The following is an 18,517-nucleotide window of genomic DNA, read 5'->3' on the forward strand; positions in this document are numbered from 1 at the left end:
TACATATTTAGGTGTGGGGGAAGGGGGGGATCTCCTCAACCACCACCAGTGTGTAGCATCAACCTGGATGATGCGAGGCCAGCCATAGTGCGCCAGAACGTCCACAACACACCAGCTATTAGTGGAGAGGAGAGAGTGATGTAGCTAATTCGGAGATGGGAATTATTAGGGAGCCATGATAGAAAATGGCCAATGGGGGAATTTCTCCAGGACACCAGGGTTATACCTCTACTCTTTTACTATAAGTGTCCTGGGTTTTTTAATGAAAACAGGGAGTCAGGACCTCAGATTCAGGTGAGACTATGTTGTTTTTACAGTATAGTGTTCCTGTCATTATACTGGGGTATTAGGCCCCACAGACCACAGGGTGAGTACCCCCCCCCCCCGCTAATACCCCTTCCAACAGTAACCTCAGTTTTCCCAAGGAAGTCTCCCATCCAGGTACTCACCAGATTCACCCCTGCTTGGCTTCAGTGGGAAACCAGACAAGAACTGCAGGGAGATACAGCTCTGGCAAGATTAGATCGTGGTCTGATCATGTTTGGACATGAGGAATTCTTCCAAGAGTAAGCCTTTAATACTGGTAGCAAGACTTTTATTTATTTATTTATTTATTTATTTATTTAATCAATCAGGACCTGATCCAGAACAACACTAACTGTCAATTTTAAAGTACTGATTTGTAGCATCAACTGTACGCTATCCTACTGCCTGTATAGAACAGAGTTGTCAAAGACGCAATTTCTGCCTGCTCCACATTGTCATTTCTGAGAGCTTTTGCATACTTTTCATGTAGAATCGTATTGAACATGAAATATTTATTTTAGTTTCATAATGGTGGCAAAATTTTTATTCATTCATAACACAGCTGCCACAGTAAAGAAGAAATCACATGACCTTACTCTGTTAAGAACATGCAAGCCCATGTTTCTGTCATGTTGCGCTTGTTTTACATTCTGTCTTTAATTAAGCCCATAAAGATTCATTCAAAGCCTACACGTACACTATACTCTGTGAAATCGTTATATATAATGATGTCATGACTTTGTTATGAAAGTGTTTTACTACAATATGATTGTGATGAATAATCGGAATCAACGTAAATGCATTTTATTCTCTGTCTCATTAACTTGTGACATGGTTTTAAGAGAACTCTGTTGTAAATACATTCTAACATCCTAACAGCCTAACTGTCTCCACAACTCATGTGTCATGGACACTGATACTGGTATTTTGGGGGTTTGTTTTCTTTATAACAGTTGAGCATGCATGAAATATGTGATGTGGATTAGAGGGACGGTTGCTATATGCCTTTTTTTGTGACTCATCTGATGTGAATTCTACGTAATAGTGCTCCAGTGACAAAATGTCGGTTAGAAGCGCACTACAGACTGTTTCAATATTTTTTGCAACTTGTAATTTAGCCCACGGTCCTTGAGATATGAGAATTTATAGGGTATGAGAATTTAAATACTGGGGGGAAAAACCCAATAATGTGGTCAGCGGAAGCATAAACTTAATTTTGTTCAATTGTGAAGAATTTTTCTTGTTACAGAAAAACTTACCGCATAACCTTCAAAAATCGGACATATTTAACAATACTGGGTTTTCTAAAAATCGTAATTATAAAGCTACATACTTTAAATACTAATGTATCACATTTATAAAGTCAAGTATTGCAAAACTGTAAAACCCAGAAAACCGATTTTTTTGTAAATATTATGTGCAGTGGATTAACATCCTGTCTGTGTCCGGCCTCACAATGTGGGAACTCATACCCGTGTTCAGCTTCTCCAGCCTATCGATTACCACCTACAGACTATTTAAGGACCTTCTGTTCTCACTCACTAAAAGTCTTGCCGTTCTGCTTCACTGGCTTACAATATTGCTGCGCAATATAGGCTAAATAGCATTTTACAAGTGTATTGCAAAGCGTGATCGCATTCTTTTGAACAAAATGACTTTTTTTTTTGGATCGGGACAGAATGCAGTACTAAATTATGTTTTAAAAAAAAATAAAAAATTATTGCTTACTTGTACAGGTACATCTAAAAAAAATTTGAATATTGTGGAAAATTTTATTTTTTTTCCTAATTTAATTCAAAAAGTAGAACTTTCATATATTCTAGATTCATTACACATAAAGTGAAAATTTTCAAGCCTTTTTTTTGTTTTAGTCTTGATGATTACGGCCTACAGCTCATGGAAATCAAAAATCCAGTACCTCAAAATATTCGAATAAATAATTTATAATAAAGAAATGTCAACCTGAGAAGAGCTCTAATCAGCTAATTAACTCCAAACACCTGCAATGGTTTCCTGAGCCTTTAATCTCTCAGTCTGGGTCAGTACACCCAACCACAATCATGGGGAAGATGAAGGTACATTTTGCATTTCATTTGGAAATCAAGGTCCCAGAGTCTTGGAAATCAATATCCCACGGTGTTTTCTCAAGTCGAGAGTCAATGCAGCGTCTACCAGGAGATTTTAGAGCACTTCATGCTTCCATCTGCTGACATGCTTTATGGAGATGCTGATTTCCTTTTCCAACAGGACTTTGCACTTGCCCACAGTGCCAAAACTACTAGTAACTGTTGCTAACCATGGTATTACTGTGCTTGATTGGCCAGCCGACTCTCCTGACCTGAACCCCATAGAGAATCTATGAGAGACACCAGACCCAACAATACAGATGAGCTGAAGGCCGCTATCAAAGCAACCTGGGCTTCCATAACGCCTCAGCAGTGCCACGGGCTGATTGCCTCCATGCCACGCCGAGGAAACCCACATGGATACAGGGAGAGCATGTGAAACTCCACACAGACAGTAACCCGAGCTCAGGATAGAATCAGGGATGCGAGGTGGCAACTCTACCTGCTACGCTACCATGCATCAGGTCTCATTATTTTAGTAAATATTTTAAAATTATTTTTAAACTATTATAAAGCACTGGGAACAGGATTCCTCAGAGGTTCTCAGGATAGCTTACTGCTCTACTTGGAGCCCTCTCTGAAAAAGAAACACTCTTGGGTTTTACATAAAATGACAAACAGGAAAAATACTAGGTTTTAGGTTTAATAGTTTTTTTCTGACAGTATTTTACATTTCTTCATTTAGCAGACGCTTTTATCCAATGCAACTTACAAATAAGGAAATACAAGCAAAGCGATATATATATCAAGCAAAGCGATATATATCAAGCAGAGAACAATACAAGTAGTGCTACCATAGAAGATTTTTAATTGAGTGCTAGAGGACAGCATGTGAAAGTATGGGTTTGATCACAGCTTTTAAGCAAGGCACTTATCCCCGTCCTGTTCCAGGGGAGCCAGCGGGTGGTTAAATGCAAGTCAGTTTGACCAAAAGCTTTAGCAAAAAGTCTGCGTGTAACTGTATGAAACTGCACTGCAGCACATTGTACCCACGCTCGAGTGTATGCCCATCACTTCCTCCACACAATGACTCAGGTTCAACTTAGTGAATAACACTGGCTTACGCTGCACTCTTATTTTTTTTAGTCTAGCATTGACGCAGTAAAGTTTATAGATTGGCGCTGAGGTAAATGCCAGGATGCTTTTAGAAAGGTGACTGCGAGATCTCTGAGACAGCTGCTACAATGCTGATGTCAGCAGCAGATCTCTCAGACAGCTTGTGTGGGAGTGATTTCAATAATGCACTTCACTTCGGCACTGAAGTTCCTGCAACTTTTTCTTTCCCAGCATGTGCATTTTTTTTTCTTTTCACTTTTTCAACCCTTTCGCTTTTCCGGCCACTTTAAGGGGCACAGCCCAAAGTTGGTTATTTGCTTTACAGTATTTTCCTCACCAGTAACTGATATAAGGTTCACTTACCCTTCTAACTGAATAGGATTTTGGCACTTTCGGAGCACGGGAGATCGTAAAAGTCACTCTCCAAAACTGAAGCGTTCAAACTGCCTGCCCACCTTCACTGTGATTGGCCGTTAGAGACATGTGAAAGTGGGAGCTCTGACAGCATGTCTCACACCCTCGCGTCAAACACACCTATCAAAGAAAGTGTTGGTTGTAGTGAATCTATTAGCTTAAACAGCTCTGGACTAATTCTTTTATGTTCTAATTTTCATTTTGTAGTCACTTCCTGAAAAAAAAACGATAGAAAACGTAATGATTTATATATAGGTACAACTACTCAGTCCGTACAGGATTTCACTGAGTTTTTTGGATGTATATTTTCCTGCACTTGATTGGAGTTTATTCGTTTTGAAGTGGGTGGATTTTGTGGGTGGATCACAGTTATGTGGCAGACACTTTTCTAGGTGTTTGGTCAACTTGAGTGCTCTTCAATGCTGAATATGTCATTTTCTCAGACTGAGCAAGAACATGATTCCATCTTTATACACTGACCGAAATACAAGGTTCTTGTTAATCTCTTTGCTGTTCTCCATATTTAGCTAGCTCACTAAGCTACTGTCAGGTTTGTGTAGATCAGGCAGCGGTGTGGCGTATCTCGAATGCTATTGGTTGTTGTGTAAGTTAGTCAAACAGTTCAACGCGTCATCACTCTGACTTCCGGTTTCAGAAGGAAATATAGAATCAAATCACAGCTAAGAAGCTATTTAATGGGGACATGACTACATTGCCCATAGCAAGGTGGAGGCATTGTAAAGCAAGCAGCTTCTAAATAGAGAATTTAGAAATCTGATTTATTATTGTACACGACATTGTTTCGTTGCTTAGCAAATTCTATGTTTCTGAACTGATGGATAAATATAGAATAAAATGACGTCTTTATTTCTACTAATCAGTCATTAAAATGGTTTAACAAGTTGTTTGCTTTTCTCTTTCAAGTCTGAAAGCTTGTTGGAGCTGTTTACAGATTTTTTCAGCTTAGGCTACATTTTACAATTAGGTTGGCAATTTAAATCATAACTGGGGAAAAAACTGGAAACGGGTTATATAATATAATTCAGGTTTAATGAAGCTCTTCGAAAAGTTCAAAAGACTTGAGTCATGCATTCAAATAAATTATGCGATGCTGCATAATCTTTTATATTATTGATGTATATTGAAGCTGTAGCGAAAACTGCACCATTCCCATCTCAGTTGAAGCGCCGCCATTTTATTCAAATGGACAACACTACAATGTGTGCTTTCACGTATCCCACCTTGGTTGTTGCCTGTCCCATTGTTTGAAGTAAGGACCTCCTACTATACTGAAAGTTCATTTCAGAAGAAAAGCAGCGCTGACGAAGTAAAATGAGCGCTTTAATGTAGCACAGGATCTTACGAAGACTATGATGTAATAGACTGTGTATTGTTATATACCAGAGTACCACAACCAACCTAACTATAGATAGAAGAGCTAAGAGCTTCCTGATATGCCAGTCAAAGCACTAGTTGCACATCCTGAGAACTTGAGGACTGAAAACACAACATTTGATAGGCTTAACAGTGTAACACTGTTGCTTGGTGTGCTGCTTCATAGAGCGTCTCGGTGTGTGTATATCTTCAGGCAGATAGCGTTTGAAAAAAGTGCGCTGATTGAATTAGCGCTAGTCACAAATATGCCTCTGGTGCTATAGTAGATGAAGGTTCACTTGAGAGTGTGTACTACTGCCATGGCAGCGTTGTTTAAAAGGATTATCTGTAGCACTTCTAGCTCATGCTTTCATCCTCGTCCCTTGGTGCCAATGCTTAGATTTCAGTAACAACAGAGAGTCGTAAAGTGAGGTAAAGTGACTGAAACGTGACAAATGCTGTGTACAGAGGCAGAAAAGTGAGAAAATGAGAAACCCAGTGTAGAAGTCGTGTAGACAGCAAGTTCCAGAATGTATGATATATATGAAGGAGTGGTGTTGAGTTTCAGCAGATTCTCAGCTGACCAGCACGATGGCATTGAAGCTTTAGAACTTTATCTGTTTGAGCAGAGCTGGAAGGACTAAAGGAATAAAGTGCTGCTGCATCACCCTATTTAGGTAGAGATGAAGCAATGACTGAATTCCACTAGCACCACTATGAAACTGTTAACCAGAGTGAAAAAAGACCAAGGGTGTGTCTCAATCAGCTCCCTACTTCAGTAGTCAGGGCACTGATCAGTGAGGCAGCCATTTTAAGGGCAATTGCAAAATCCTTCCAGTACACTGGAACGTTCGCGCCCTAAAAAATCCATCAATGCACTATAAAACCCAGGGAGCATCAATGCTCACTATGTTCCCTTAGTGGAAATGACGTCATGTTAATGTAAGTAGCTTGTTATCGTTGTTGTAGCTCTAAAATGATTACTTACGCTAGCGATTTTTGACTTTATTTGACGTTCTGTATACGGCCTAACGACTTTTAAGCGTTTAATGATTTTTAAACAGTCCACTAGCTAGTGTATTATTCTGCTTGAAGTACCATAACAGAAATCCGTGTGACTACGCTAACAAATTTATACGACATATAATGTAAACATTTAAAATTTTGTAAATTTTGGGGACGTTTTACAACGTGAGTACGCAGTCATGTTCAAACTAAAAAAACTCAGTTTCATTACAAAATAAATCTTGGCTTCCTATGAAGGCCGTGTGTTAATTATAAAGATTTATATGCAAGCCGTTTAGGGTGCATTTTTCTTCATATTAAAAATAGCTGGTGTTGCTACAGAATATTCACACTGGTTATATAATTATAGAATAGCAGAGCTGTTGGAGTGTTTGTCGGAGAGCAGTATTGTGTATATTTAAGTATTTTGTACAAAAAAATGAAATGTTGATTTTCCTTTACAATTTTGTAGCTTTGAGATTAAAGCTTCAATGGTGGAGGGAGTAGGGATTTATACAGGGTGTTATTGTGAAACTGTTGGCAGGGGTGTGGTGTAGAGTGTGTGCGTGTGTGTGTGTAGTGTGTGTAGTGTGTGTGTGTGTGTGTGTGTGTAGGTTGAGGCGAACCTAAAGATGAGGTTTTGCTGATCAGTCTGCTAAAGGCAAAGCCTGTCACTGTGAACACACTGGTTCACTTTAGAAAAACTCGTGGCCTTGGAAAGAGGAATAATAATTTCACAATGCCAGCGATGATGGAGATATGGTTGTATTGGCTTGTAGTGTGTGTGTGTGTGTGTGTGTGTGTGTGTTGCTTGGGTGACATCACAAGAAATGAGCTGTAGTGAGCTATATGCAGGGGAAATTCCCTCTTGCCTTATCGGTCACACTCACTTCATAGTCTGCTGCCAGTGTGAAATGTTTCACTGTCTTTCAAGTGTCAGTCTGGCTGTACTCACTGCTCTTTCAGTGTTAAAAATTCATATACCCTGTTGCTATGCTGAACCTGGTAGACTAGTAAATGTTATTCCTTTGCTCTTGTGTAAATATTCATCAAGAAAGCTGCAGGTTAACTCATTATAAATGATTTTCATTTCAGCCAAAGACGTCATTGTTGTGGACTATTTTTGGTAACACATGCCTTGTTACCAGAGAAAAAAAAAAACAGGATTTTTTGTTGAATATTTTGAAAACAGGCATTCTGGGATGACATTGTGACACTTCTCCAAAAAGTGTAAATCCATGGATCAAGTAGGGTTAGCCAGATTGCCAAAGGTTTATTCTCTTCTAATACTTTTAGCAAAGGTGCCAACATCTAAGGTTCAGCCATAGCAAGTCAAGTCAAGTGGCTTTATTATCATTTCAACCATATATAGCTAGTACAATGCACAGTGAAAGGATACAGCGTTCCTCCTGGACCATAAAACCTAACTCACAGAACTACACAAGACTACACAGAACTAAATAAGACCTACACATTAATGATTTATGACTCCTTGGTTTTTTTGCTTTTTCAGTTAAAACCACAGTCACACCAAACCTGAATAGTGTTTGGCATTTGTATCTGGTTGCGTTTGCTTTTGCTTCACACCAGCTTGATCTAAGTGAATTTCGACCCACGAATTCACAAGCTCTGGTCTTCTGAGCCAGTAGAAAACGAGATCTCATTGGACGGTAACAAAATGGAAGTGCGTATTAATTATTATTAGGGCTCACACCAGACTTTTGCCTCACTGTTTTCTTACTGTATCTTGGTGGGAAAAATATCCATCTTGTCCACTAGGGTTTTTTTTTGTTGTTAATTGTTTGTTTTTTTTCCCCTTGTTGCCTTCTAGGATTTCCTTCTTAGCAGTTTTGGAAGCTCTTCATTTAGAATATAAATTGTTATTAAAGGTGAATTTGATCCTGACAATTAATATATGCTAATTTGATTGACTCTACAACTACACCTCAGCATAACAACTAGCTGTGCATTTGGGTTTAGCTCGTAACACATATTTACCCAAATACACATGAATCTACAGTATGTGCCTGAGAATTACTAGTACAAAATGACAAATGAGCCTAAAACACTAGCCAATGTAGTATGCCTGGAATTAGAGGCTAATTTAGGAAGTGTATCATTTTACCAGGCAAGATTGTCTTGAAGAACGTTAACTGGGTTGCATAATGAGTCTTAAAATAGCCTCAGCACTGTGCCGGAATTGATCCTGCAGGTTGCCTTTCGTTGAGTGACGTAGCACTGATGGTGCTGAGAGATTCTCCCAGAGCTCCGGTGACACCCATCAGCAGCCTCCCCGCTCTCAGGTATCCGGCATCAGGTCTCGCCAACACACTTGGATAGGAAGTGTGTGTGCAGGTATGCTGGAGTGAAGCCGTTAGATCGTGTAGCGGTGCTTGTATATATACGAATGTCGTATATATGTATATGAGGGTTCTCGTACATTTGGTCATGGATGTTGCATTAATCTTTGGAACAAATCAACAAGGTGCAGAGAAGGGAGGTTCCTCAGTACCAAGGAGCAAAAGGCAGGTTCTGTGGTGGTGAGTCACTGCTGTGCTACACAATGTCTCTGGTAGCTGAGTGTCAACTGTCTACTTTAATGACTGTGGTTCAGGAGTCAGTACCTGAAACTGATCCCTGGAGCCCTGGTCTTACACAGCATTCCACAGTGAGGCAGCTGTAGTTCACTGACTTTATGTAGCTAGATAGAGAATAGACCGTGCAGTACATACAGGTCAGTGTTGGAGAAGCTGCTTGGCAGTTGTCTTGTCAATCTACATGGTACTCATAATTTAAAAAAGTTAAGTTACAGCCAAACTAGCTTTTTCATGAAGCGGTTAGCTATACTACAAGCCACTAAGAAAAAGTAGCTAGCCACATTGATGCTGCTTTGCTTTTTTCCACTGAAGCTACTTTGTCAAACTGAGGAGCTTCCCTGTGCTTTGTACAGAGTATACCATAACAGATATTTTTTCTTTTCTACTGGTAAACCACTCTTAGAAAGAAGCAGTTAAAATGACTTAACTGTAAAACAGCAATCATCAGCAACAGATACAGAGATAACTCAATCCACTTCTTTTGATTTAGTTTGTTTCTGGAAATATCTAGCTAGCTAGTTAACGGGCATACAGTACAGTACAGTACTATAATCCATATAACATCGAATTAAATAGCTACGTTTGTCTGTTTGCTGCAGTATGAAGAATAATACTTGTAATCCTTGCTTGTTATTTGATATTGGCTGATGCTAGCTATTAGGCTAAATGCCTGAGGTCAGCTGTCATGTTTCATTGAAACAGCTGATAATTCAATGCTCCGTCACAGGGCATAATAACACACTCAGAAGAAAGCACTAACCGCCCTCTTCCGCATACATGAGCTCACAGACACTCACATGGCAAGAAATGCCTTTCTTGAAACAAGCAAGATACACTTATATCTCGTTAAAGAGTACTAAAATCAAGCAAAACAATCTTATGAGGACAACATTAGATATATTTTCTTAAAGTGAGATTACTTTTCTAATGTAAAACATGCTTGATAAGATTATTTTTCTTTTTACACAAAAAATAAGACCGAGTCTTATAATAAGAAGGCTATTTTTTACTTTTTTGAAATTCCTTTTTTGCAGTGCATCATTGACCAGTGTCATTCGTTTGACAAGCGTGAGAGTAACACCATCTGTCCCACCTGGGAGATTATGCTCTCTTGGACTCCCAGCCACGGAAGGCTGTGGCATTCCTACTCGTCATGTCCTGAAGATAGGGTGAACGCTTTTGTGTTGTGCCATTTGGAAGCAATTTGTCGAAAATTTGTCGCAGACCCATGTATAACAAAGGAACAGATAGATAAATAGGTTGAGGGATAGATGGATAATGGATTGATATAGGGATAGATGATAACAAATAGATGGATAGATCAATAGACACATACAGTATATAGAATTGGACAGACAGATAAAACATGATTAGATTTATAGATAGATAGATACATACAGATTTATAGATGGACATAACAGATAGGTAGATTAGTAGAACTTTTTAAATAAATAGGGAGTGCAAATTATATAGCACAGTGCACGAATGGCGGGCAGCAGATAAGTAGCAATCAAAACTGTAACAAGTGATAAAAAAAAAAAAACAATAGGACCTAAAGACCAGTTCCCACTGAGTGCGCAGACTACAGAGGGAGGAAGAGAGGGATCAGATCATATTGCAGAACGTGGGCAGACGATTGACATAAAAGAACCGGACGAGTTCACAGCCCACGCAGAGCAACGCTCCCTAATTGCCTGAGACAATGCGCATGAGGACAGAGATTACCATGCGCACAGCAACAGGGCCTTAAATACACCGCTGGGCCTGCTGTGTCGGACTGTTGCTATGGTAACTCAGGAGGGGTAGCATTACTGCAAGGTATGATGGGAAGTGGAGGGCGATAAAACACAATAGCATCTAAATTGAACTCATAGCTTCACACATTTACTTTCTTCATTTTCTCTCTCTCTCTCTCTCTGTCTCTCTCTCGCTCTTCCTTCATCTGTGTCTTTTTGAACCCAAGTCTTATGAGGCCCAGTTCACTGAATACAGGTTTGCTGTGGAGAAATGTTGTATACTGGCACATTCCGATCGTAATATCCATCTGGGACGTGAGACCAGCATCAGCCATGATATTACTGGAACTAATTTTGTTAAAAGAGCTCGTTCTGGTTGCTCTCCTTCCCTTTCTCCCTCCCCCAGTCTCTTTTTCTCTCTCTTTCTCTCCCTCTGCAGCCATGTAACATCTCTCTACTGCACTTGCTTTCCATTTGACCTCCTTTCTTGCACTTAGTTGCTTGATTGAGACCGAACCACAGAACAGCTCGTTCTACTGACCTACTGTACACTAAACCCTTTTCATACAGCGTTTTGATTAGTCGTGTGTTAGACTGTATAGCATTGCTGTACAGTCTTACACATGACTAATGAAAAAGCTGTTCTATGGACTTGACACTTGACTTGACTTGACTACCTAGTGATAATCCGAATTAATTTGGTCATACTGGAATTATAATTATTTACCACAACTGTGTAGCCCGTTTAGGAAGATTGTGCCACATTTATCAAGATGAATATGAAAGAATTTTTTCGTAAATCATGCGCTGGAGCATTTACACAAGGGATGTGGTATATGTGAAAATCTAGTTTCATTAAAAAAAACCAACAACAATAAGAACTCTGGAACGCTCACATGGAATGAACCCGCTAACCAGGCTTTCACCCATCTGAAGCATGCACTTACTGTACAACTGTCTCCATTTCCCAGTGCCCTGATCCTTAATGTCTCTTCAGGTTGATGCCTCAGAAATTGGAATAGGGAATAGCTGTGTTGTCTCAGAGACTGAGTAAGATGGCCAAACTCCACTACACAAAAACATGGCTGACTCTGACCCATTTTGGTCCATGTACACGCCTAGAGACTATTCCAAATCTTTAATTCAGTGTTGTTATTTTGGGTCTGACTTTGCTTGCACTTTGATTCTCGTTTTTGTCTAGTTTAGTCTGTCTTGACGTGACACTTGACTTGACTTGACTGCCTAACTTCTGACCTCGATATTGGATTTTTGTTTTGGATTGTTTGCCTGAATTTTGAATAAACTCTTACTTTCATTTGCATCCGTCTCTGCCACTTGCCTGACACACATTCAGACAGTCATGAGTGGAAATGAGTCCTCCTACATGTACACATGTTCACACAACCCACATCAGCATATCTGTCACTGCCTTTAATTATTTTAGTGTAATCAAGACTTTTCAATAAAGTCTTGGTAACTTAAAGGAAATGAGTGTTTACTTCACAAAGGGCAGGTGGTAAAAAGTCTCCATATAAAGGTGTGTATGTGTGTGTGTGTGTGTGTGTGTGTGTGTGTGTGTGTAATTGGACTCAGGTGTGCCTGATCTGAAGTCCGATGATTGTGAATTAGGCAGTGTGAATATTTTTAGATCGTCAAGTGAAATACACCATAAAAAAGGCAGCTTGAGCAAACACACAATACAGTTTTTAATGTTTTTTTATTGAAGCAAAAAAAGAAGTTATCCAACACCTATGAACCCATGTGAAAAACGATTTGCTCCCTTAAAATTCAAATCTGGTTGTACCAACTTTAGCAGCAATAACTGCAGCCAAACGCTTCTGATAACTGGAGATCAGTCTTTCACAGTGCTGTGGTGGAATTTTGGCCCACTCTTTGTAAAATTGCTTTAGTTCAGGAGGGTTTTTGAGCACGAACTGCCTGGTTTAAGGTCCTGCCACAGCATCTCAATTGGGTTCAAGTCAAGACTTTGACTAGGCCACTCCAAAATTTAATTGAGCTTTTTTCATCCAGTTGCGCTTGAATGTCAGCTTATGGACTGATGACCGGACATTCTCCTTTAGGATCTTCTGCTAGAAATCAGAGTGAATGTTTCCCTCAATTATTGCAAGTTGTCCAGGCCCTGAAGCAGCAAAGCATCCCCACACCATCACACTTCCACCACCATGCTTGACCATAGGTATGATGTTCTTTTTGTGGAATTATGTTTGGTTTACGCCAGATGTAACGGGATCTCTGTCTTCCAAACAGTTCCACTTTCAACTCATCAGTCCACAGAACATTCTCCCAAAGGGTTTGAGGATCATCAAGGTGTGTTTTGACAAAATTCATACGAGTCTTAATGTTCTTCTGGGTTAGCAGTGGTTTTCACCTCACCCCTCTTCTGATGCCATTTTTGCCCAGTGTCTTTCTGATACTGGAGTCATGAACCTTTATTGATGCAAGAGAGGCCTGTAGGTCCTTCGATGTTGTCCTTGGCTCTTTTGTGATTTGCTGGATGAGTCGTTGCTGTGCTCTTGGTGGGTTTTTGGAAGGTCGGCCACTTCTAGGAAGGTTCACTCCTGTGCAGAGTTTTTCCATTTGGAGATAACGGCTCTCACTGTGGTCCTTTGGAGTCCCAGAGCCTTTGAAATAGCTTTGTAACCCTTCACAGACTGATGTATTTCAATCACCTTCCTCATCAAATCTGGAATTTCTTTCAACTTTGGCATAATGTGTTACTGAAAGACCTTTTATCCAACTTCATACTGTTGAAAAAGTTTTATTTAAGCGTTGATTTGATTGAACAGGGTCTGCAGCAATCAGGCCTGGTTGTGTCTAGTCCAGCTGAATCCCATTATGAACGCAGTTTCATAGATTTGGGGAATTAGTAACTATGGGGGAAAATACATTTCACACAGGCCCAGTTGGTATTGGATAACTTTTTTGCTTCAGTAAATAACATTATCATTTAAATACTGTATTTTGTGTTTAATCAGGTTTCCTTAGTTTTATCTTAGATTTTGTTTTAATTTCTGAAAAATTTTGTATGAAATCTACACAAAATCAGAAGAAATACTTTTTCACAGCATTGTATTGCTACCGTTATATCATGGTATCATCACTATGGTTGTTATTTTATGGTTATCAATATGCTTAACCATAAAATAACCATGGCTTTTAAGCACTTATGATAAGTGTTATGTTAGTAATAAATAGTAGTAGTATGACAGACATATCATAATAACCAGGTTATAATAGTGGAATTGCAAACCATTATTTTCTCTTGTGTCAAAAGAACATAGTTAATCTTGGTAAGTTGTAATGCAGGCTGTAAAAGGTCATTTTCATTGTATCAGTGCAAGGTGGTGTACACATCCATATCTGACTTTGCCTTTGGTATTTGAGGGCTAAGGCCTGGAGGAAGGCTGCTGGCTTCCTGCAAGGGATGTCCTAGACCATGCTCTGTCATAAGAGAACACGTTATGCTTGTATCTCTCTTGATTACTGCTTTGATCATGGCCTGCATGTTTACCGATTTGGTCTTGTCTAGTTTATACCTTTTTGCCTGAAGTTTAGCCTGCCTTCTGTTTCTCAGTATCGACTAGGCCTTCGGCTTGTCTGTTACATACAGAAATGCTTTGTTTAATTCGGACAGTACAAGCTATGAGTGGAGGAGCTGGTATAACAAAAGGCCCAACTGCCCAATGTACAGAAATAGTTACTGTCTAAATACATGGTGCGCTTTTAGTTAGTAAACATCTGATAAACTGCATGCCGATGACTCACCAGGAACAATTTTTAAGAGATAAGAATTTGAAAATCAGCTGGAAAATGCTTTGATGTTCATGATGATTGAATTACTTTTATTGGCCAATCTAATGTCTTGACCAAATCACAGAGCTCTTTGTGTGTGTGTTTGTGTGTGTTTGTGTGTGTGTGTGCGCGCAATGATTACTTGTCGTCATGCTGGCATTATTCCAGCATGTGTCAACCCCTGTGCTGTTATTTTTAACTCTGAGGCTGAAGGTGTGTGGGTGTGTGTGTGTGTGTGTGTGTGTGTGTGTGTACGTACAGTATACAGGTCTGTAACTGGACTCTCCTCTGTTCTCTTCCAGCGGGATAATTTTAGACGAGCATTTGGACATTTCAGCAGGGTGTCGGGTGTCTAGCCCACCACCCTGTGTGTTTGCCGTGTGTGTTTTTGTCTTCTCTCTCTGTCCTTCCTCTGATTGTTTCATATGTGGTCCATTCCTTCTTAACTGTTTTTCAAAGAGCAGCTGATGGCTGTTTCAGATGATCATACAGTGCACGCGTATAAAAAGAAAAAGTTTCGTGTGCTTATGCGTTTTCGGGAGGTGTGGGTTTGAGGACTTTCAAAGACATTCTGTATTACATTTAATGTTGCAGTTTGTAATGAGTTTTGGTACTGGGGCTGACATTGGCCTTAAACGCTGGATCAGTATCGGATCCAGTTGGACCTTTTCCAATAAGAGCCACTGATGAATTGCATGTATTGAATGCATATGATATTGATCAACACAACATAGAGTTTATGTGAACATAAGACACAAACTATTCTTTAAACTAGCCAACATGACTTCTGGGCCATTTCGCCCAACCTGGCAACAGAATGTAGCAGAGACTTGCCTTGTTTACTAATCAGTATAGAATATCTTTGATATCAGTATTGTATCAGAAATAGAAAAATAGGATCAGTGATGCCCTAATTATATTTTATATTCGAGTGGTGAAACTGTTATACATTCTGACGGTTGATGTGAACATTATCCGAAGCTGCTGGCCTGTATCTGCATGAGTTTATGCAATGCACTGCTGCCACACAAATGGTTGATTAGATAATTGCATGAACGAGTACTGTAGGTGCACAGGTATTCCTAATAAAGTGCTCGGTGAGTGTATATACAGTATATATGAATGTACAGTATGTATGAGTAGGGAAAAGTTTGTATGATGACGGGAACTGGGGTGGAAGCCAAGAGAAAAAAGACAGGCAGAGAACACTAACCACATGATGCTGACTCACATAGAGACTGTGAGACACACACACACACACAGACACACACACACACACACACACACACACTCACACACACACTCACACACACACACATGGTGGCCCAGAACAAAAACAGCTCTGCTGATGTCTGCTGTTCAATACCATATGAGGCAGAGTCTCTCTTACATGCACTGAATTATGGGAGTTTGCTGGCCAAACAGACTGGTCAGCAGATTGGTGTGGATCTTTCTGTTTTTGGCTGCAGCTAAAGATGCTCATTATGTCTGTGTGTTTGTGTGTGTGTTTGTGTGTGTGTGTCTTTTTGTTATCCATTTATCAGCAATATCAGGAGGACTTCATACATTAGATGCCACCTGATTGTGTCAGCTCTTTCTCCAACCCTTATGTTTAATCGTGGCTCTTTCTTCCTATAACTATCTCACCTTTAGTGCCACATCTCCACAAACAGTTCGACAGTATTTCATGTCACTCATAACCCACTTTAGATATAGTGTAAAACGTAAGAATGAAGTAGGATTGGCTCAGAGTGTGCCTAGCTGAAAGTGTGTGTTCTTTCTTGTGTGTGTGATACAGGAAAGCCATATCTCGCTCGGGCTTGCAGCACCTGGCCTCAGTCCAGAAGCCTCTCCCTGCTGTGACCAACGGACCAGCCAAGGAGCTGCGTGCCACCATCGACTGGAGTGTGAGTCACACACTCTGTATTTCATACCTCCTCATCCTACACACAGATATAGCTCTGCTCCAAATCTGAAATCCTAACTGCACAGCATTGTGGTTTAGCTAGAAAAGTATTCTAGTTACAAGATAGTTAGTTGCTGTGTAATTAGGTAATAGGTTGCCATGTATTTTACTGTATGTTCACCTACCTTCTAGATGATCTAGGGGTGTGCGATATGTATCGTCTCTGATAATACTTTAATTGTTGTTTTAACGATGTGCGAGCTGACATGGTCGCGTATGCCACTCACTTTGCAAAAACCACTCAGAGTGATATCTTGGTGTTGTATGTAGATGGTGTAGACGTAGATTGGGCTTTGAATGGCACAAAAGTGCTGTTAATGCCAATGCCAATTTTACAACCTAAATCCCCATCTCTGAATCGGCTACATCACTCTCTCCTCTCCACTAATAGCTGGTGTGTGGTGGGCGATCTGGAGCACTACGGCCGCTGTCTCATCATCCAGGTGGATGCCACACACTGGTGGTGGTTGAGGAGATCCCCCCCTTCACCATACTATATAAAGCGCTTTGAGTGTCTAAAAATCGCTATATAAATGTACCTGTAAACTGTAAACTCGTGCAGACTTCTGCGCGAGTGCATTGAGAGTGCACGCTTTCACTGTGTGATGTAGCCCATTAGAATGCAGTGTGCAAGTTAAGCTAGCGAAGCTGCCTAAACATGCATGACTGAAGTTAAAAATGAGTGAACAAACAGCACCAGGAGACGAAATACAGACCCCCACCAGCCTCGCAGTCTACATCGTTAGATTTAATTGCTAGACGTGAGTCATCCTCACTCGCATGGAGGTGCTCTGGCTTCGAAAAGACGGATGTTGCTCAAACAAAGCAATCTGCAAACTCTGTCGGGAATCGTTTGCTGTTAAAGACAGCCCGACAACTAATTTGTTTCACCGTCTGCCAACTAAGAAGCACACATAATATGAATATGAAATGCTCCGGGAGTCAGCTGTAATAGACACTACCGAACCAGCCGAGGTACCAGAACAAAAACTCACTCAGCAGAAACCTCAGATTTAAGTCAATAAATAAGATCTCTTTACCTGAAGATGTTGTTTCTGTTAATATCATTAGTAAGCAACAAACGATATCCTGTTAACAAGAGCGAGCTACACTGTAAAACCAGATAAGTTCATTTAACTCAAAAAATTTGAGGAAACTAATTACCTCAAAATTTTTAAGTTGATAAATCAATTTCTTTAAGCCAAATACACTTAAATATAACAAAAATTTATTTTAAATTACAAAGTTTGAGTTAAATGTTTGTTATATTTAAGTGTATTTGGCTTAAAGAAATTGATTTATCAACTTAAAAATGTTGAGGTAATTAGTTTCCTCAAATTTTTTGAGTTAAATGAACTATCCGCTTTTACAGTGTAGTATAATATAATGCTCATACAAACACATTTTTGAAGGATGTAAAATATCGTCTACTACTTATCGTTATCGACAAAATCCCATTTTTGGTCAAACCGCTAATATGATCTGTGGTCTCTGTACACGAACACAGTGGGCCAACAAGGTGTATGTGTCTAAGGCGCCGTTTACGTTTATGCACAATTCCGCTATTTCGACACAGATCTGAGTTGTAAAGCACGGTTATTTGAGTTACCATAGCGTTTCTGTCTGCTCAAACCAGTCTGGCCGTTCTCCTCTGAACTCTCAATAAGGTGTTTCCACTCACAGAACTGCCGATAAACTGTTTTTCACACTATTCTGTGTAAACTCTGTGACTGTTGTGTGTGAAATGAATCTCAGATCAGACATCGCTGAAATATTCAAACCAGACTGTCAAAAAAACATGCCATGATCAAAGTCATTGAGGTCATATTTTCCCCATTCTGAAGTTTGATGTGAATATTGACTGAAACTCTTGACCTGTATCTGTATGATTTGATGACTGTATTGCTGCCACATGGTTGGCTAATTAGATCATTTCAGGAACGTGTAGGTGTACAGGTGTTAATAATAATATGGACGGTGAATGTATGCATTAAGTGGAATATTTTACCGACGAATGCAGAAGATACAAGTGAGTAGGGAGGAGTTCTCTGTGTGTGACTGGCTTATTTAGCAGAGACCACATGTGAGACGTGGAGTGGATGGAGCCAGTGGACCACTCCTCAC

The 18,517-nt window shown here is 39.9% G+C and overlaps 1 protein-coding gene across 5 annotated transcripts in view; it reads left to right on the forward strand.

Annotated features, from left to right (window-relative positions):
- dgki (diacylglycerol kinase, iota) overlaps window positions 1–18,517 on the forward strand; it is a 75,360-nt gene that overhangs the window by 20,215 nt on the left and 36,628 nt on the right. For all 5 annotated transcript variants that reach the window (XM_017494800.3, XM_017494802.3, XM_017494801.3 and 2 more), the window contains exon 2: window positions 16,226–16,334. In XM_017494800.3, the coding sequence (XP_017350289.1) occupies window positions 16,226–16,334 (109 nt within the window). The remainder of the gene's footprint in view (window positions 1–16,225; window positions 16,335–18,517) is intronic.

Source organism: Ictalurus punctatus, chromosome 19 (assembly GCF_001660625.3).
Source record: "Ictalurus punctatus breed USDA103 chromosome 19, Coco_2.0, whole genome shotgun sequence".
In the NCBI taxonomy this organism is placed as follows: domain Eukaryota; kingdom Metazoa; phylum Chordata; class Actinopteri; order Siluriformes; family Ictaluridae; genus Ictalurus; species Ictalurus punctatus.